Source organism: Abramis brama (genome assembly GCF_963993115.1).
Source record: "Abramis brama genome assembly, chromosome: 22".
In the NCBI taxonomy this organism is placed as follows: domain Eukaryota; kingdom Metazoa; phylum Chordata; class Actinopteri; order Cypriniformes; family Leuciscidae; genus Abramis; species Abramis brama.
In genome coordinates this window covers 29,099,475-29,121,764 of record NC_139984.1, presented here as the reverse complement: position 1 = coordinate 29,121,764, position 22,290 = coordinate 29,099,475, and the positions used below count along the sequence as shown (strand labels likewise).

General features: G+C 36.6%; 1 protein-coding gene across 1 annotated transcript in view; it reads right to left on the bottom strand.

Moving 5' to 3' along the window:
* slc1a7b (solute carrier family 1 member 7b) overlaps positions 1–22,290 on the bottom strand; it is a 58,914-nt gene that overhangs the window by 15,683 nt on the left and 20,941 nt on the right. Inside the window, exons 3-8 of the mRNA XM_084098270.1 lie at positions 7,699–7,914; positions 5,877–5,919; positions 4,637–4,871; positions 4,452–4,551; positions 3,473–3,706; positions 849–1,043 (exon numbers count right to left, since the gene is read on the bottom strand). Coding sequence (XP_083954396.1) covers positions 849–1,043; positions 3,473–3,706; positions 4,452–4,551; positions 4,637–4,871; positions 5,877–5,919; positions 7,699–7,914 — 1,023 coding nt within the window. The remainder of the gene's footprint in view (positions 1–848; positions 1,044–3,472; positions 3,707–4,451; positions 4,552–4,636; positions 4,872–5,876; positions 5,920–7,698; positions 7,915–22,290) is intronic.

Below are 22,290 nucleotides of genomic sequence, written 5' to 3'. Positions count from 1 at the left end.
CTATTGGAAGACATGTTGTCATAGCTTCTTGGTACATAACGGCTACCGTAGTTGCAACACGCATCTGAAAAAGCGAGGCGCTAGAGAGCACTGTTCGTTTGAATGCAAAATACAATTTCAAGCTAGATGGGAGAAATTCCTATACAGTGTACCTTAAGGTTTTATTTCATTTCATTTAAAGTTACATTTATTTCAAGAAACAATTATTTTTTGATTTTAGTTTTAGCTAACTGCAATCACTCAGCCTCATGCAGTCTATGTATGCATTTCATTATATTTGCACTTATATTAGTTCTGTCATGACAACTCAAAGAGTCTTTGTCATGGTAATGGCTGTGACAATATTGATATGTTTGGTCTTGGTGGAATATATCTGCTACACTGCTTCTACTGCTGTTATTTCTGCTACTATTGCTGTTGGTTATTGCTGTTGCTGTTGAAAAAGTACGGGACTTGATACTGTTAATACACACACGACACACTGCAGTGAGCAAGTAAGACATGCTGCTGCTGTACAATATAGCATACATGAATTACCCATATCAGATCTATACAGGTGGAGCTGGGGAAGGAGGAGGGTTTCTGAAAGCGCACTGCAACTGCTACAGCAAATGCTGACCAAGTATTTGAGGGCTGAGCTGCGAGCTCATTGGCTACTGATACAGCAGGAACCAATCAGCTGTGCCCTATAGAGAATGATGTAATTGCAAGCAGATTGAGTTAAAGACCAATCAGCCGCCGCCAACTAGAGTTTCATGACAGAACTTTGTATTTCAATAAAACCTTTTTATGGGGGAAAAAATCAAAGAGAAACAAATGTTTTTACAAACTTAAATTTGCAAACAAACCTGATAGTGATGATTTGGCCAAAGTCTAGTTCGTAGTTGTTGACTTGGGCGATAAAAATGGCTGCCACCGCCTCATACAGCGCAGTGCCGTCCATGTTGATGGTGGCTCCCACGGGAAGCACGAAGCGAATGATCCTCCGGTCTATATGATTGTTCTCCAGCAGGCACTTGAAGGTGATAGGCAGAGTGGCAGAACTGCAAATGAAAAAGGATCTCATGTTAAAACTCATTCTCATTCAGGGTAACTATTGTTAACTAAAACTAAATAAAATAATGTAAAATATTAGTTGAAAAACTTCAACTAAATGAAAATCAGATGACAAAAGACAAAATGACAAAAGCACAGAATGAAATGACTAAATATTAAACTAAAATCTTCATGAAAACTAACACTAAAAGCTATTTTAAAATATCAATAAAACTAAAATAACACTCCATCCAGAAGAGATTTCAACAACTTAGTTTTACCTAAATACCAAAGTCTGCAATCAAAAGATCTCAATATGAACTCAAACATATTCTAACTCCTATAATTCAACACTTCTAGATTTGTTCTAACACGTGCATGTTTGTTTATTAGATTTATAGTTTTAGTATTGTGGCTAATCTATTCATATATACAGCTACCATCAGAAACACAATTTGCCATTCTGAGAAAATCCACATATTTATCTCCATAATCCCGGTAGAAAATGCTAATAAAGATGTTGTGCAAATTCCGTGTGACCCAAAATATTTCACCACCTGTTGCAACAGATTCTCTTCGTATTGTATAACTGGTTGACCTCACACAACAATATATTCATGTGCAAACACTCAAATCATGCAACTACTGCTATAAAGACTGAGGTTGTTATGAATAAAGTACAGATGAGTGTTGTGTGGTGGAGCTATGTTTTTTAAGTGTATAGTATTTCACAAGAGAGAGAAAAATCACAACCATTATACTTTTTTTATTCATTTTTCTTTTGGACACAACATGTGAACTACAGCCACTGGCAAAGTGTGCTGACAAAAGGCTACATTTATTGATGAAATGTCTCATGTGTATGAGTGCTTGTGCAATATTTAAAATGTTTTCTCTCTCTCTATCCTGGACGCAGGGTCACAACCTCCTCCTGATGGTGTGTAGGTTGAAATTACAGCTCTAGGCCTGTGCTGAAATCTGTAAGCACTCCAAACACACACAAAACCTCTCAAGATACACACACTTTCCTGGGACACAAACCGTAGAATGTCAGAAAACATGTTGTTCATTGAGTGGAAAATGAATGGGATTGTTACTCTAACTTTAAAAATGAATATGTTTGTGTTGTAATTTATGGGTATATTGCTATGAAATTGTACTCCAGACTTTCAGACACATGCTCTTGTTTCTGGTGCTCTTCGGTTATTTTTGAGGGAAAAATTACAGTTTGTTTCATTTTTTACTTAATCGGAATAGTAAGAAACTGGGTAAAGGTTTTGACACACACACACACACACACACACACACACGATTTGAAAAGGTTAAATGGTCCTAAAAAAACAACTGTACTGTTGGCGGTCAAAAATGAGCACATTTGAAATGAATGGGAAGCGAATTTCATCTAGAGGAAACAAATTTTTGGAGATATCAACCTTAAATTTGGAACACAACTTGTTTAGATTTATGGCTTTAATTTTCTCAGTTTTAGAGTAAAACATGTTTTTGGAAAATATATATTTCATGTAAATTTAAAAATAGAATTATGCATTTTTCATGATAATAAACTTAAACTTCTCTATTTATTTTTAGTGTCACTTTTTTTACTTTTTTTCACTTCAGCAATAATCTGCCAAGTGTCTTCTTTAAAAAATAAGTCTGTGCTCCAAAGCATTCTAGATTTACGACAGTTTAAGTTGGAAATTTCATTTTCAGGTCTATACTCAAAAGGTGATTAACAGGTAATAAATGGATCATAACTATTCCATAAATATAATTTAGTACCATGAAATCCCCTAAAAATACAAAAATATAAAATAGTACATTCATTTCATTTCATCAAAAAAAAAAATGCGAGCAGCACAAAGGCAAGAAAATGAACAGAATGGAAATAATGAGCTAAAGTTTTTAATATTTACCAGCTACTGTTCAAAAGTTTGGGCTCAGTAAGTATATATAAAGTATACATTGAAAATGATAATACATTTTTCTTGAGCATCAAATCAGTGACACTGAAGACTGGAGTAATGATGCTGAAAATTCAACTTTGATCACAGGAATTAATTATATTAAAATAGAAAACAGTTATTTTAAATTTATAAAAATATTTCACAATATTACTGTATTTACTGGTGAACATAAGATACTTCCTCCATAAACAATAAAAAATCTTACTGACACCACATTTTGAACAGTATGTCTCCTAAAATGTTGGTATTATCCATTAAAGCAGCTAACACCACAAAACATCACAGAATTCATCAAATGTGTTGCTAATACTGACATTTGCGCTGTTTTACGACCAAAAATAGTCACTTCTTGGAGGATGGTGTCATTAAGGAACTGGCTTTTGTTAGTTAAAGGGATTTTGCCACAGAAGACTAACAGGATGAATGTGATGTTTGTTTTTGTCCTTCGCTGGTGTCGGTGTGTGTTGTACCTGGAGGACGTGGCCAGTGAGATGAGCAGCGCCTGCAGGATTCCTCGGATGTAGACGATGGGGCTCTTCTTGGTGATGAAGAAGTACATGCTGGGCAGGATGAAGAGGCCATGCAGAATGAGGCCCATCACCACAGTTATAGCGTAAAAGCCAAGCTTCTTCCCCATCGCCGACGGGTCGCTCATCTCCAGAATCTTACCGGCCACCAGAAACACGATGCCAAACGGGAAGTACCTGCACAGAAACAGTACGTTCAAAATTTATCCTCTTATACTTTATTGCTTAACCATATAAAGCCTACTGTATCATATTTGAAACAAAAGTTTATAAATGATCAATATGATCAAAACCTGTTGCACATGAACAATCTACCAAATGCCTTCTGTCATCTGATTGATAGTTCATACATTTTTTTAGCAAGTAAAAGGCCATTTAGTATAATTGCTAGTCTTTTTGCTATGCATTCTTTACAGATTTTTATGAAGTAAACTTAAGAATAATTTTTATATTGTTAGTGATATTTCAAGACTGAAGCAACTTAGTTTTTTTTGATTATCCATACATTTTTTTTTTTTTAAACATTAAAATGTATCAAATATGATCCATCATGCTTTTGAGGAAGGTTTATTTGTTAATCTTTATAATTATTGTATTGCATTGCATTATATGTTTTAAAACTACAGAGCTTTGCTCATAAAGTTGCATATTTTTGCTCAGTTTGTTTTGCTGTTATTCCTCTTCGAGTTTGAGCTCCATATTCTCACTATATCATACTATGTGAGCCATAAGAGCCTAAAAACATAAAAACTCTTTCCTAATTTGTCTAAATGTTCAATAAACTAGATTTTTCTAACTATCACTTCATATGTTAGGCTTTACAAGTTTAAGTAGGTAATGTTTTAATATTCTTAACATTAAAATCAAAGCAAAATAAATAAATAAATTAATTTATATATTTATATATAAAAAAAAATCTTACCAGATGACAATCGCAACGATTTTCAGCACCGCTTCATTTAGACTTTGGCAAAAGTTAACCAGTGCACTGCCGTTAGGACCCATTCTGCCCAACATTATGCCTGCGCAAAAATGATCAGCGATATGCAAATGTGAGATATAATATAAAAATATTAACACATATGTCATTTGTTGCAGTATTCTCACCCATGGTGGCAGAGAAAATGACAATCCCCAAGACGTTCATGCCGTCACTGGTGCCAGGAAGCGTTCGCATCACCACGTCAGGAGGCGGGGTCAGATCCAGCTGAAAGTTCTGGATGTCCGTCCCGTTATCGTCCTGAATCCCGTAGATGAGCGTGCGGCGAGTGGTGCTCTCCATCGGACTGGTGGCCACTGTCGTCTTGGGCGTCTTCATTATGGGCACACTGTTGGTACGATACTAAAGAGAATTTTTTTTTTAATGAATCTCTCTTTATTTTATTTCAGTTTGTCAAGCACGTTGTGATCAAAGCAGAAGCTCCTCAAATGCAATTACGGTTTTTGTGTACAGACGACAACGTTGTCAAATCGTTACCCGTTCACACTGATCTGCGAAAACGACTAAAAACGCTGTATTCTGCTAACAGGCCAGTAGGTGGCGATGTGACATTGTCAAGAAACACTATAGACTGAACATATAATATGCATGACGGCACCGCTTTCACAAATTGTCATTTTTGTAGTTTACACATAGACCATAACGCTGTCCTTTTCAAAAACGTGCACTTTGAAACCTGTTTTCAAATGTTTGCATGTTCAGGCCTTCAACATGCCATTGTCAAGTAATTGAATGGCTAAAATGCATAAAACGTTTTCTGTTTTAGTTGAAAACACTGTCTTGTAAACGGCCCCTTAGTCAGCAATCCTAATTGCAGAGCAACTAACCTGCTTCCTCTGTATTTTTGTCTTGTTTTCCACTACAAATGTTTAAACATTCCTAAATCAAAATGCATTTACTTGAGAAGCAAAATGCACAAGATAAGTGTTTATACACTCAAGACATGAGAAAAATGTTTTCTCTTTAAATTAAGTTTATTTTTTATTTTTTTTTAACTCCACTGGCAAATATTTTTTCTTGTTTTAAGTTTAAATCACTCAAAATGATTTTATGTCTTAAGTCATTTTGGTTCTCCAGTAAATGTATCTTGATTTAAGAATGTTTAGATATTTGTACTGGAAAACAAGACAAAAATACAGAAAAAGAAAATCATTGTTGCAGTGCATGATTATTCACATCTAGGTGCTCATGCGAGTGCTAAAAAAAAGCAGTGGCTGCATCTGAATCGCAGATTCTCAAGTGTGCATTCATGTTTTGCACGTATTAATTTGATGGTTCATTGTCATATTTTCCCTACACATTATAAGGAGAGTGACTAATAATTCATGGCTAACTGTGGATTCTTACCTGTTGAAATGTGGCTTGAACGAGGTTGGCTGGAAACATGTTTCTGTTCAGGGACATACAATGTATTACAGTTAGGTGAGTACTTGAGTTTCTTTGAACTATTGAACGCTTTTAAGACATTTCTAAAAAGCATAACATGCACATACTTCTAGTATCCTTAAAAATTCTGAACGAAAACAAAAAGCACAATGAATGAAGGCCAACTTCATAGTCACTTCATAGTTACAAAAAAAAATAAAAAATTCTGCTGTTGACCGATGTTGACATTTTTAGAAATAGAAAAATATTTTTACATTATCCATTATGGGATGAATTCATGAATTCAATAATTTATGTTCTTGAACATATACATTTTGGAATTTTATATATAAAATGTTAATGCTCAGATTCCATTTAGGGATAGTTGTAGATAGTTGTAGGGATAGATATCAGAAATGAAAATTCTGTCATTAATTACTCACCCTCGTTTAATTCCAAACCCGTAAGGCTTTCATTCATCTTCAGAACAGCACCAGAGCGTTATTTTGAGATATTATTCTTACGTGGGCAGGAATGAACTATGACATTGCAAACCATTTTTATCTGTTATTTTAATTAAATAAATGATTAAACCAAATAATCCTGCCAGCAGTCCATGTGAAGGTCTTTTATGTGGATTCCTGGAGGCGGAAATAATGGCTGCATTTGCCTCAAGCAGGGTCAGTAATTCACTTTCTGTGTACAGCTTGTCTATATATATATATATATATATATATTAGTTTATTTAAGCTACAAACACAGGCATTAGTATAAATGACACAAATATTGAAAATTTGGTTGATGCTGAGCTCATACAAACAGCGGTACAAAGATGCATTTGGACACTTGAAGTTTAAATCATTGCATTAGATAACAAAATATGAAACCAAGGGTCATTTATCATAAGCACACTTTTCAAGCAAAAACACACAAACCTAAAACAATAGATATAGTGTTGTTTATAGTTCATTCTATTATCTAATGCAATTATTTGCAATGTGTCTTAAGTGTCCAAGTACGTTTAAGGGTCACTGTGCATTTATAAAAACACTCAAATCTACAATAGTTTCCCAATCCTTCTAGACGTGTGTTTGTGACTCATTTAGACGCTCGAGTGCTCTCAAACAGGTCATGTGAGATTATGACTGCTACACCTTCAATCAAAACACAATCAGGTTGCTGGAGATTGTATCCGTGATTGCAGTTCATTGTAAAATATTACTGACCAAGTTGCTAGTAATTCATAAGTCAAATTATGTTTTTATTTGCCAGGTATTGTTGATAACGAAAATGGCAATTTCCCAGCTAACAAAAAAAAAAGAACTTTTGCTAACGTTTCAATTAAGTTATCCATTTTTTTCAAATGTTTAAAAAAGAAAAAATCTTAGTTATTAGAATTTTAAGGGATCATTCCGTTATAATTTTTCAAATATTATGGGAACGTTACTTTTAAATGTTCTCTGAACATTATGAAACAAGTAGTAACATTTAACAAATGTGAGATGAACATCCGAATAAAACGTTCCATGAACGATCTATTAATGTTTTTGTGCTAACATTTTGAGAACATTATTAAAGACCAGATAACTCTGAATGAACATTCTATTAATGTTACTAGGAGAATGTTTCTTCATAACTTTGAGAGAACCTTGCCAGAACGTTCTGAGAACATTCCCTGGTAGCTAGGTTAATATCACGAGTCATGTTTCTGGATCAAAGATGTTTGACTTTCTTTTCTTTTGTGTTCCATAGAACATATATTTTCCATGGAATATATGAGGGAGAAACATGAGGGCTTTCTCACCGTATGAGATCCAGGAGAGCATCGGCAGAGCTCATGATGGGTTTCCCGCTGTCCTCTGAATCTTCTTTCTGTGCCATTCCACCTGGATGGATGATCAACACCATGACGATTCCCACCACCACAGCGAGGAAGGTGGTCCACAGGTAGTAGGAGACCGTGATGAGGCCCAGCCGACTGGAACACTTTGCATCCAGCGCCGCCAGACCGGACATCAAACTGACGGAGAGCAGACAGAGATATATTTAACAGACTTGAGCTGGATAATGACACCCTTGTCTTCTGTAGAGCTGCTTTATTGCTAATTTGACTTTTTTATAATTTACTAATTTTGCTACATTGGCACTGCAATTGAACTGAATTTAATCAACATTGAACCTGACTCAAAGTGAATGAATAATGGCACTATTGCCTTCTGTAGAGCTGCAGCTGAAATTAACTCTATTATTTAACAATCTGCATTAAAGGCAGGGTGGCGATTTGTTCCAGATTTTTTTTTTTTTGCTATGCTGGCTGAAAATCTCTTCACAATGTATTTATATGTATATATCTCATATGTGGAAGGCGTACCATAAAATGTTCGTCCAATCATTGCATTCGGTCCTATCTGCCTATCAACACGTCATCAGTGCGTTTCATGCTATGTTCATGCAATGAGTTAGACAGACGTCAGTCACCGAGCAGCACAAACGAAACAGCAGCTGCCTTTTACAGTTCCTCCTGAACCAAAACAATGAGCTTATGCTGCCATCACCATAACTAATGTAATTTGGATGAGATGAAAACACATGACAATATCGGAGAGGTTTGTGACTCGAATTTATACATTACAATGTCAACACTATCAACGGCGAAATGAATCTGCAGCAGTCAGGTGATACAGGTCAGAGCTCTTTAAGTTGTTTATTATTATAGTAATGTTATGTGCTTTGAGACATGAGGTAGTTTAACGCCGTCTCTCATCTCGTGACGCTTTACACTGTGTGTGTTAAGGGGTTTTGAAGGAGGAATGGGTTTGGAGACTTTCTTAAGGGATGGCAGGAGCTTATGATTTCAAAGCTAGCTCACTATTGCTAGCCTCTCTGAAAATTGCCAACCCTACCTTTAAAGTCCTATAGAAATAAAGGTGACTTGATGTATATAACACTACCGTTCAAAAGTTTGCAGTCAGTTAGATTTTTTAATGTTTTTAAAAAACACATTTATTTGATCAAACCTATTAAAGCAGTAATTTTGGGAAATATTAATACAAATGAAAGGGGTCATAACATGATATTTTGACATATAGGCTAAGTGGTCTTTTTATCATTAAATAATCTTGTAATTTTCATAGCTTAAAACATCCTCATAAACAAAGTATTTATTTTATCAAGCTCCAAAAATGGCTACTTTGGATATTATTGTTCCAGACACATAGGCTCCGCCCACTGGTGTTCAGTTAACGGTTGACACCTGTCTGCACCAGAGGCGAGTGTTGCATCAAAAGCAAACAGAAGCCATTATAGGCCCCGTTTACACGTACATGGTTATTTTGAAAAATGGAGACATTTCCCTTCGTTTGTGCCCTTCGTTTACACGAAAACGGAGAATTCGCTTCTGAAAACGATTCTTTCTAAAAACTCCGGCCAGAGTGGAGATTTTGGAAAACTTTGTTTGCATGTAAACTGAGAAAAACTGAGTTTTAGGCAACCGACGTCACAGTATTCGTTGCTGTTGTTGCTATTTTCGGGATTCTGATTGGCTAACGTGGGCTTGAGCTTCTCGTTACACTGCCACCTACAGGTCTGGCATGCTCTTGACGGCATATATACACGGGTTCGTGTAAACGAACACTTTTCTGAAAACTGACAGGTGTGCACAATGTTATTTTTGAAAACGGAGAGGGCGAAATATCCGTTTATGAAAATAGCCGGCCACGTGTAAACGTAGCCATAATCACTGACAATGTCTACACTGGATATACAGACGCTTGAGGAAGTGTGAAAGAACATCCGCTTTGAGTCCATATAAACAGCTCATTTGTGTCTCTACAGACTTCAGAAGTATTCCAGCATCAGGAACAAGTGGATGGTTTATTTTTAATCGCATCTGAGGATTATATGTTTGTTCGGAGCATTTCACTTTTGCTTTGAATTTGAATCTAGGCACAGTGTAACGGAGAGTTCGTAAAGAAACTTTAGTTGAAAGATGAAGCAGCCGAATGTATTGGATCTGACAGCAGCTGCATCACAAACGGTAAGTAAACTATTTCATTAATCTTTGGTTTTATATGGATAATATTTTCAAAAGAATAAGGTGCAATAGCGAGGGGACGTTGATACTTTTGCTATTAAGGAACCGCCTGTTAAAATCGTTTCAGACAGATGTCAAAATGAGGGTCGAAATGTATATTTTTTCCTCCTATCTGGTTTTTATTAACATTATCAGTGAACCATAAGGGACGTATTAAAATAAAATAAAAAAACATTCATGCCGTGCCCCCTTTTAAAATAGCTGTTTTCTATGTGTATATATAGTAAAATGTAATTTATTCCTGTGATCAAAGCTGAATTTTCAGCATCATTACTCCAGTCTTCAGTGTCACATGATCCTTCAGAAATCAGTCTAATATGATGATTTGCTGCTCAAGAAACATTCTGATTAATATCAGTTGAAAACTGCTGTTGTGCTTCACAAAAAAATCAGGATGTTTTGATGAATAGAAAGTTCAGAAGAACAACATTTATTTGAAATAGAAATCTTTTGTAACATTATAACTGTCTTAACAGTTACTTATGGTCAGGGAAAAAATGTGTAATTGGTGTAGAATATGACCTTGAATTGTTTTATTCTGCAGCACACCTTGGGCCCTATTTTGCACCCAGCGCAATTGACTTTGTACACGACGCATGAATCATTCCTATTTTGCTCCCACGCACAGCGGACTTTTCCCTCCACAGACGCATGTCGGTAAACTAAGGAGTGAACTTGCGCTCCCGGGGGTGGTGCAGCGAAAAGAGGAGGCGTGTTTCGGCGCAAACGTTCCCTGATGCTATTTTGCAGGTTTAGAAAACAGTTCCGCCACTGACCAGGAAAAACCTAGTCTAAAGTCAGTGGCGCGTTGCGCATGTTATTCATATGCTATTTTAAGGGTGCATGCTTGGCCATAATCAATGTAGCGTGTGCACAACGCTCATACACTTTGCTTATCTCATCCACACAGAATCAGCAGTTTTCATTTTTGCAAATCATACATTATTAAAGGAAAAATATGAACACACGAGGGAAATCATTGTTGTGTCCATGAAGATGTGAAAAAATATGCATAAATCTAGCTTACACATTTACCCAAATTATCATACGCCTCTTTAACCGAAGCTAATTTGGGTGGGTTTCTCCCATCCCCAATGTCACTTCTCTGTCTTTTATGGCCCTGACGAGAACGTCGGTCTCCTCGGCTGTGAACCGCTCCTGGCGTGCGTCTGGCAAATCCGCCGTTATAATAGCAATCCGCCGTGGAACAAGCGCGCCTGCTCTTAAAGGGAATGTAAGATGTCGCTCTGATTGGTTTATTTCACGTTACGCCCAAACCACACCTATGAATAATGAAGCTACTTCAGACCAACCCATTTTAGATTTGCGTCGGGCGCAAGAGTCATTTATCCCGCCGGTATAATAGCAACAGCGCCCAAGACCCGCCCACAAAGTTACTTGCGTTTCGCGCTTGATACTTGCGTTTCAGATCGTTCAAATAGGGCCCCTTGTCTCATCCTGATGGTATTTTAGCAGACCAAATTTTGACTCACAATTTGACCTTTCAAGGCCTTTTAACAGGAATTTTTTAGGTGCCTATAAAAAGCACACCATTGTCATCATGTCCACACGCGCTCATCCCTCTGGGAATACAGCTAAACCTCACTACGACGCGAGCAGTCAGTCATCCACACAAAAGCTGCGAGATTATCGCTGGAGAAGATGCCCTCTAAACAGCCTCTGTTGTGCAGATGAACAGCTGGCTCCATCAGCCAGAGATTACATATTAATGACCGCAGGGCATCGTGCAATGAGAGGTTCAAGCTAAAATATTGCTTTTTCACATTCACATCATTTCCTTTTCCTGCATTGGATGGATTCAGATTATTATTTTTTTTTAAATCAGAGATAATTTCGAGCACAGTAAGGTTATGATATACAGTCACAGATGTAGGTGAACAAGAAAATGTAATTCATATTTAGCTTCCTCCTTCAAAATATATTTTATTGTTTCAGAGACTTAGGGAGACACATTCACCCACTGACGGCGGTGTCAGCCATGCAAGGCACCATCCAGCTCGTCGGGAGCAGCTGGGGTTAGGTGTCTTGCTCATGGACACCTCAACACTTGGTCAGGTGGAACCGGGGATTAAACCACCAACCTTCTGGTTTGTAGACAACCTACATGAACCACTGAGCCACTGCCGCCCTGTTAAACACGATTATTTTAAAACTAGGCTGACGGAAGCAAATACCATCAATTAACTTCCTCATAGCTCACATCAGGGCTTTCTTGAAAGGTTTGTAAGTTATTAGCCGCATTACCATTACCCTTCAAATTGCGAATTGAAAATACGCCCAATGGAAACACGTCAATTTAGCAAAAACTCCCATGTGCCGCTCACTAGTATAGGCTAAGGGTCTTTCCTTGCCATTAATGACTGGATAACACACATACGTCTCCTTTGATTAATAATAATGGGCAGTGCGGTGGCTGAGATATACATAAACCTACCTACTTCCGTTGCTATGATTTTTGGAATGACTTATCGCCAAAGGAAAAAGTTTTAGTCGCATAACATCAGTTAATGGAAACACTGTCATTTCACAATAGTTTTTTGTCGACATTTAGAAAAAAAATCGCTAGAGTTTTGCGCAAATCTGTAACGGAAACGTGCCTATTGTTAAAAATCAATTTTCTATGGAGAAAATTTTGTTTTTTTACTTCCAGAACATTTTGGTTTTTGGCCAATCTGAGGCAGAGCACAGTCTGAGAAAATGTTGAGATCTCTAAAACTCCACATGCCATATAACTGGAGTCTATCTCATTTGGCATGACCGTCATAGTGCATTATGGGTATTCTCTAGCCGTTGAGTATACATCGGTTGCATATTCGTTGTTGTGGTGCATTATGGGATTGAATGAGTGCACTCGATAACGTCCACTGTGGTTTCGGACACCACTACAAATGGTTGTCCCCTCAATAGTGCCATATTTAAGGGTATAGGGGGCGATTTTGGCCACAGCCCATGAGCTTCTCATTCTGATGCTATGATGGCACAGCTGGTGTCGGGTCAGTGTAAATGGCCATATTTGTATGCATCGCCTCCTCTCGTTCAACGCTGTGACCCCTGGTGAGCATTGTGGGTAATCCGTATCCAGTCGCAGTGACGTTTCAATCTGGGCTTGCGTGCTGATGGATTTATTAAGGAAATGTCAAATCTATGTCTCTCTACTTTATCCCCTCCCGTTTACAGTGCGTTTTCACCCTCGCTGACCTTTCACAGTGGAGAGGAAACAATCATCATTAGAAACTCATAACAGAAATATGAAGCCTATGTCCAGTTTATTCTTACCATTGAAAAGAGCATCATAATCTCCTTGTATGGATACACAAAATACTGTTGTGCAAAAAATATGATTTGGGCACTTAAGTCACAATTCAAAATGTCTGAATGTAATCGCATTAGATGATAACATGTCAAAATGAGTGACATTTATTTTAATGGAACGTTGCACACTTCTCAAAAAAGAAATTTGTTGCCATTTAAATAAATAAAACAAGAGATGACCTGTATAAAATGCAATACAATGACATTTGCAATGTGGAGAATGTCCTGCATATTGCTGTTTACATTTCTGAACTAAACAATGCCTGAATTAAAGCTTACAAAGCTAAAAAGGTTTGTGCACTTTTATAGTGTTGCATAAATTCCACTTTATATCTCAATCAAAAATAAGGAGAAAGAAGTATTGAGGTGAGAAATTTACGAGAACATTGGCCTTTAAATAAAACAATAGATTTTCTGTACAAAATCAATGCAGTGTTTCTTCAAACAATTGCTGCGCCATTACATTAGTAGGAGGCGAACCTTGCAGCAATGTGGAGAATGTCACGCAAATTGCCGTATACATTTATAATCAAAACAAGAATTAAAGCTTGCATAACAACGTTTAATAGAATACAACATGCCGCTTTTAACGCCTACAGAAAATCCTGTTATAAGCCAATTAAATTGTGTTGAGTTCAAATGTTGTACTTCCTTGCACAGGTCTAGTGTTTGCAAACACCTTGCATAAATTACATAATTTCTTATATCATCATTCTGATGGATAAAAGGTTCTAAGAGAAGATAAAGGACATTATATAAGTGAGCCGACGTGGTGTGAAACAGCCACACGCACAGGAGAGCTGCCTTTATAACCTTTCTACAACAAGTGTTATGAACCATGATCAAGCTATTCCACTGTTTTTGGACAAAATTATAAACTGTACAGGACATTTCTCGGTTCAAATAACCTTCAATATAATTTTTCTCATTATACTCACTATTTATGTAAAATAAATACAATTAATTTATTATAAAATTATACAAACACAATTAAATAAAATAATGAAAAAAAGATCAAATTCATTTGGTGATTTAACACATTAAAGCATGTCTCAAATAAAAAATATTATTAGTATTAAGTTATTAAACTCATTGGAGCTATTGAGGTGATAACATTGACAAAAACATTGACCTCAAACTGATTTTGTGTGGAAATAGTTTAACCACATAATAAATGAAACGCTGCTCTATAACCCTTCAACATGTTTGTCATTAAGACATTATATATTTGGAGTCTGCCATGAAAAAAAAAAGAAGCTGTTTTATAAGATAAGTTTTTATATTTTTTATAACTTAAGTAACCAGAGTGAACTATTCCTTTAAATCCGTCTAAAATGAGCACAATTGATGGCCACTCGTACTTTTTTAATAACATGCCTCTGTAAAAGCTAAAACAGCTATTTTTTTTAGTAAAAAACAAGAATTGTTCGCATGCTGATATTTCAAAGTAACACCACAGGACTGTCTATTGGTGAATGATTTCAAAATAATCATAATAGGCAAGCTATTGAAATGCTGTCAAATGTAAAACCATCAGATTGACGGTTGAACTCAAAGACATTTTCTCAGCTGGTTTGCAACAGTTATTAGTAGAATCAACTGTGTGTGTGTGTGTGTGTGTGTGTGTGTGTGTGTGTGTGAGTGAGTGTGTGTGTGCGTGGGTGTCTGTTTGTGTTTTGAGAGGAGAGTGACTGGCAAAAAGATGTTTGACATTTGATTATGGGGATTTTTCCTGAAGGATCTCTTGAGGAAATCATGGTGAAATGACATGATAAATGTACCTTCACAACTGTGCTAGAAAAACACATACAATTATTGAGAGAGCTGCTCTCCATTTCATTTGGCTCTTTCCTTCAAGTGACTCGTGACTCACTCTCACTCTCTCTCTCTGCGTAAACACCCTTATACTGGTATCTTTAAATGCAAATCAAAGCTGTGTATATATTTAATCAAAGCTGTGTATATATATATATATATATATACTGTATATAGGCCTATGTTTCATTATTATCATAAATATTCAATATTGTCCAGTCCTATGCATAAGCACAGCCATGGTTTCAAATGGATGAAACTTTGAACCATATGTTCATGCTAACACACTTACTTTTGAGCTTTTACATTTTAAGTTGGACAATAATAAATGAATCTTCCACATCAGGCCACTACTTTAATGAATTTATAAAGGACTCAAAAGAACCATAATTATCCTAAAATATTTCCAGAGGTTTACCGCAGTCCGCCGGATCCAGGCCGTATCCAGATCTGATGAAGGACCTGCACCTGGACATGACGACAACGCAGTGCTGAAGTGTCACCCAGTCTCTCCCCTGTGAAGGTCTCCTTCCCTTTACCTCTGTACAGATAAAGCGTTGTCGCGTAATACGCATGTGCACGCCATCAGTGTTCTCACTGGTTTACGTTTTTGAAGTTTGCGCAGAGAGAACTTAAGAGTTTTCTGTTAAAACGGTGTTGTGTTAGCGACCCCTAAGTTAATAACTAATGATCGTTGCGACGGAAGTGAATCAATCAAAACTAACTTTAGCTGGACAATAACTTTATTCTAGAGCTGCTGTAAAGCCAAAACAATCTCTGTTACTTTATTTTCCTATTATCAATGTAAAGCCGCTTTGGATCAATCTATATTGTTAAAAGCGCTATATAAATGAAGATGACTTGACTTGACTAAAAGTTCATGCAACATTTGCATGTCTAGTGTTATTTATATTGTCACATTAGAGTTTTGTCTGAAGAACACACCAAAATTGACATCTTTACATTCATCCTGCTCTCCTTGGCTACGTTATTGGAGTTCAAGAGAGAATCAGCCGATTCATGAATGAGTCATTCTTTTGAGTCGGATGTTTTCAATGACTCCATTGGTGCAGTTATATCGAGTTCATCTCACTGACTCAACAACCAATTATTTTAATTGAATAATGACATAAATTTCAGTCTGTTTCTCACACAAAGCCATCATATGACATAAGTTTGGTTGTGTGAATCACAATTATGATGCTTTTATGGTGCTTCAGGGTCTTTTTTGAAGCTCAAAAGCGTCAGTCCCCATTACTTGTAATTGCATGGGAAAAATTGCATGGAAAAAAATTAACCAACATGGTCTTCAGAATTTTTTTTTGTGTGTGTTGCACAGATGAAAGAAGGTTTGGATCGACTTGGGGATGAAAAACATTTACAGATTTAATTTTTTGTGTGAAATGACACCAACCGAACAGCTCTTTACCTGCAGCCTGTGTTATTTTATTTTTTACAATTGCAGTATGAAATGACCAGTGCAAACGGGGGGTTTCTTAACACTTTCACTACAATTAAACCAATTAACTTCAGGACATTTATAAGGTTAATAATATCTGCTTCTATCATATGACTTTGTGCATTGAATGGTTGACATCAGGGGACAAAGAAAAATTAGAAATATTGAAAGAAATATCGATTTGACAGCGCTGACTTGAACTGAATTAATCTGGATAGTGACACTATTGTCTTAAAATTTGTCTCATAAATTATGAACTTTGCATCATCAACACTATTATTGAACTAAACTAAATCAACATAAAACTAAAATGAGCTTATTAATGAGAATATTGTCTTTGTAGAGCTGCTTAACAGAAATTGAAGTCGTTCCGTTACTGATGAATTTGACAACATTAAAAATATTAATTTCCTGTTTATTTTTGTGAAGCTGCTTGACAGCAATCTTTGTTTTATAAAGCACTATATAAGTAAATGTGTCTTTTTTCTACATTAGATGGATACAAATGCTTAATCATAGACAATTGCATAGACCATTTTTTATTTGCATTACAATAAATCATAATCTAAAAAGGTCATAATTGTAAGCATGAAACAACTGATTGCACCAGCATCTGAAATCTACTGAATGGAGTAAGATTGCCTGTTAAACAGTTCCCAAGGCCATAAGCTACTAGATTATGGAAATGCGTCATATCTGCATGTTTTGATTAAACGTGCTTAACTGCCAAGAACTTGAAATCAGATTTACTGACATCAGTTACTGGCTCTCACGATGTTCTGGGAGATATTCATCAACACCAGGGGCTGTATTCACGAAACATTTTATCTCACTAAGAGTTCTCAGAAATAGATACATTTCTAGTTTCAACTTCAGACATTCCTCTTTAAAAGAAAAAATGATCAGCTGCATGCAAAGTTAACCACATTTGGTTTTCGACTATTGAAAATGTGTACAATTGAACAATTTATACTTGGATCCATATTGAGATCCCCAATACTCTGGTTTTAAACCAGATAGGGTATCAAAAGAAAAGTTTGTTACGAACCAAATTCTGAAAGGAAATTAAGATATCTTTAATACTTCTTGAGTCACAGGTATGCAAACTTTGGGGAAAAAAACTTTAAAATGGCTTTTTAAACTGTCAGAGTTGGCATATAATGCAACAAAGATTGCTAAAGTCAACGGATTTTATAAATAGACCTACCAATCTCTGTGTAACAATAAAGTAATGATTTATTAGTATGTAATTAATTTCAAGATTGAATTCTAGAATACATTCTGCAAAAGCACACATTTCAAATGACCTCATCAGGTCACACATCAATTCAATGAGAAACATCAAGATATCATCTTGTTAATCATTGTAACGATAACCAGCTGGAGTGCCCTTGAGAGCCACCAGAGGGCACTCCACACCTGACTCTCATGTTCACTCACAGACTACATCTCCCATCATTCTCTGCCTGGACTCATCAGCACTCATTATCACATTCACCTGTATCTCATCTTCTTGTTTAGTTCACCCCATATAAGCCTGGTTCACCCCATCACTCACTGCGAAGTTTTGTATGTTGTTGCACTGCACTTCTGAGCGTTTTTCCCTGGTTTTGTGTCTCTTGGTTTTTGGATATCTTGCCCTGTTCCCTGGATTACTCTCTTGCCTCTGGTCCCTGGATTACTCTCTTGCCTCTGGTCCCTGCCTGTTTTGTTTGTTTGTTTTGTTTGTTTGTTTGGACTGCCTTCCAGTGTATGACCTATTGCTTGTTCTTTGGATTACCCCTAAATAAAGCTGCGTTTGGATCTTTACCTTCGAGTCTCGGAGCAGTTCGTAACAATCATGGTTGTTTAAAATCTAATTTTGTGTAAAAATGTCTTACCTTTTGACACTATTACCAAATAATAAGTCAAGATGATTCAAAATCATGACTGACATTATTTCTGGTTAACCAATGGCCTTGGAAAGTGCATTGCATTATAAAAAAAAACATGATTGAATTCTGCCTGTCTTTTTGCTCTTTCCAGTTTTCTTAGGATGCACTGCTTCCCTTCACATTTATTTATACAGTGCTTTACACAATACAGATTGTTTAAAAGCAGCTTCACATCAATAAACAAGCAAATAACGATGTTAATGTGGCAAAATTCATTATGAAACTAATTCAGTTCCATCTGTAAAGCAGCTCTACAGTGCTATTATTCAGCTCAATTTAGTTTCAATTCAGCTCTCATCCGATAGTTTCAATGCAGTTAAATCAGTAATATTACTGAATATTAATTGTCTTTTAAACCCCAAGAAAGAACCATGAATTGCATACAGAAATAAACTGCAATCTGAAGGCTTGTAATGCATCTCATCAATGAAAACCCTCTCTATTTCCCACTAATTAATCTCAATGCAATTAAAGCCCTGAGAGCATTCAGTATTCCTTTCAGATTACAGCTATAGTCAGGATCTTGCCTCGTCGCTGAGGTCAGATTGCTGGTAAATGGGCTATTTTAGCCAAACGATCCATCCTAGGTTGTCAATTAGTCGCCAAATCCAAAGCTGAAAGTTCATCATGCAGCCATGCACAGATTATAACCGAAGGCAATTATGCTCTACAAGACATGTTTTTACGGAAATTATGGCCATTTCAGTCCTAAGAGATCAAGTGAGCATGTGGACTATTAAGAAGACTTGTAACATGTCAGAAGTTCACAATGCAAGAGAACATTTCAGCCATTTGTGCAAGAGGGTCATTTAAGAAGCAGTAACCCCTCCAAACTGCATCAAGCTACCTGTAATTTTGTGTCTAGTAAAGACCACAGAGACTTCACATCGATTTTATAATTCATCTGACGTACACTCAAATGGACATAACCTAGTGGTTTACTTCCATCCCTCAAGAAGTAATCAAACTAGACAAAAATCATGGAATATACAAAATTGATGCAAGATTAACGTGAACACAGATGCTAATGGAAGCCTCGCTACCATTTAAATCACTGCATATTTTAGGGTCATTCAATTGTGAATTCTGTGACTATGATAGAAAAACAAGCAGTTCAAACACGGGGTTACCAGTGTACTAAAATAACTAACTAAATAAAAAAATTATTAAAAATTATATAGACGTTTAAAAAAAGTAAAACTTGTTTTATTTAAATGACAAAAAACACAATTAAATTACTAAAAGTTTAACTAAAAATGAAAATGGCAAATTAAAAATAAAAATAAAAACTATAGTAGTATATAGGCCATGTGTCCATCAAAGCGTTTTTTTCCCCTAAGTCCAGTGTATTTTTTCAGTTGTGCAATGGGAGCGGTGTGTGTTTAAATTAAATGGTGCTGAGCGTCTATTTCACGCAGAGTGATTGCCTTTTCCTTCCGGATGCCGAGAGTTGAAAAATGTTCAACTTTGGGTAAAACGCAGCACTCATCACTGTCACTTTTTAACCAGCCGTCCAATCACAGTGGAGGAGGGGCGGGACAAAAGGTGCATTCAAATCCTCTTGGGAAGTTGTGTTTTACGAGGTCTGGTGTGTTCAAGTCACTTCGTTGGAGCAAGGGCGGTGTACCTTCTCTTAATTAACCTCACAAAAATACAGCAATGTTTTTAAACTCTACTTCTAGAAAATGCATAACAGTGAATGTGCAGCAGGTGTGTTTTGCTCTTTTTTTTATTAGTTTATGAAGCCACTGTAAACTTCGTAACATATTATATTGTTGGATTACAATGCTTTCATATTTTGTGCAGGCAATTATCTTATTTTGTTGTAAATAAAAATGCATGACAATGTCACTGCTAAATATAAATATTGTGGTATTCTGCCACGTTTCTCACTGACACACCCCCAACTTGTAAACATCGGGGCTTAAAGAAAATCCTGAGCTTCCCACTCGTATTTACGACTTTGTGGTGGCATTCATGTGCGTCAACTTGTAAAAACAATCTTTAACGACTTTAACACACGAAAATACCACACGACCAACCACCACATCCTGCTTGTACAATGCCAACAGAAGACAACAATAGAACAAAATCATTTAAAACAAGGGCCAAAGCAAACTTCCAAAGCAAAGCCATTGTGCGTTCTCTCCGCGCTCCGCAGCTTTTCCACACAGATTTTGAGAACTGGCCAGCTAAAAAAAATAGGCCAAAGAAGTAGACTAACGGCTAGTGTCCGGGAGATGCGAGGTACGTTCATATTTATAAATAAACATAACTGATTTTGTCTACACCTAAATACATTTCCTAATAATAACAGTGATTAAGCCCAAATGTGGGTGGGGGTAATGAACACAATATGTTTGTTTGTTTGTTTTTTTTGCCCGAATGGTCTCCACTCTATGCATTTTGTAATAATACAGCAAAAAAAATTAACTGACCGTATTTGCCAGAAAAAAAGTCGCATGCACATGAGTGCAAGTCACACCGGATCATGTTGAGAGAGAAACGCGCCATAAAAAAAAAAAAAAAATTTAATATTAGCCTATTCCGCAATAGTGTAAAAGACCTGTAAATAAACAACATTTACATGATAAACACTATTAACATGTAGGCTATGTGTTGCCTATTTTACTTTCCCTTACTGTATGACAAATGAATGCAGAAAACAACAAGAATGAAAAATAAGTAGCCATGTATAATAAAATAATATAGGCTACATAGACTATAAAAATAGCCTATACTGTGTCCTTTATTACAAACAACATTTAGCCTATTTTAAACGCCAAGCCTAAACAAATTTATTTAAATCGAAACGGTCGCGCATCTCTCATTCAGTCAAAAGTTTTCATATTTGCAACGTAACATGTGCTAACTATTAATATAAAGAAGGCTTCATACTTCAGTCGAGTCCCAAAATACACGTATAGGCTAAATCAGCGTATTCACAGCAAGGGAAATGTTTGGAATAACAAGTAGGACTGTGTGCGGCACAGCTTGCCCTTTATATTGTACGCAGACCAATTAAATTAGGCAGAATAACTTTTTATATGTTTGGTTGACTGTGTTTCATTTTGATAATGAGCAGTCTGCGATATGAAGCAACGCCAGAACTAGTCTCGCGTAGCCAGACCTTCAGACTGACGGCTGAAGGTCTGGAATTCATAGCAGCTTTCTTTGGCCAAGGCCCGCCCATAAGGCCGTTTGACCGACATGTCAAACAACCAATTACAGTTCGTTTCGTTCAGCATCACGTTTCGGGGCGTGGAAATGACCCACAACAACAGACCGGCGTGCAACAAGTCAGTCAGCATAGAAAATCAAAGAAGGAGAAGAAAACAAGCAGTAAGTCATTGATCTGTTCGTGCACGTATAACCTCGCATACTTTTGAGAATCCTACGTTTAGCTGATCTTGATAAATGCTCATTGTCACTCATGTAAACACAACAGTTTTTCTTCCGCAATCACACGTCTGCGCTTTGTTTCCCGGCGGACCGAAAATAAACGCGACTCTCGCGCCCCCGGAAATCCGATAAAATTCAACCAATCAGATGACGACTTCGACATTCCTGAAGTGTTTCCAGTTAAGTGTACCATATGCATCAGACGTTTAGCCAACGTTCCGTGGGCGTGACGTCTGAGGCTGAGACTACGCCAGAACTGATAGCCTACTATGTTGTGTGAGAGCGCGATGCACGAGCGCCATCTCTTGGATTTGTTCCACTGCTGGGAAATAACTTAATACTCTGTTATTTATAGTCATA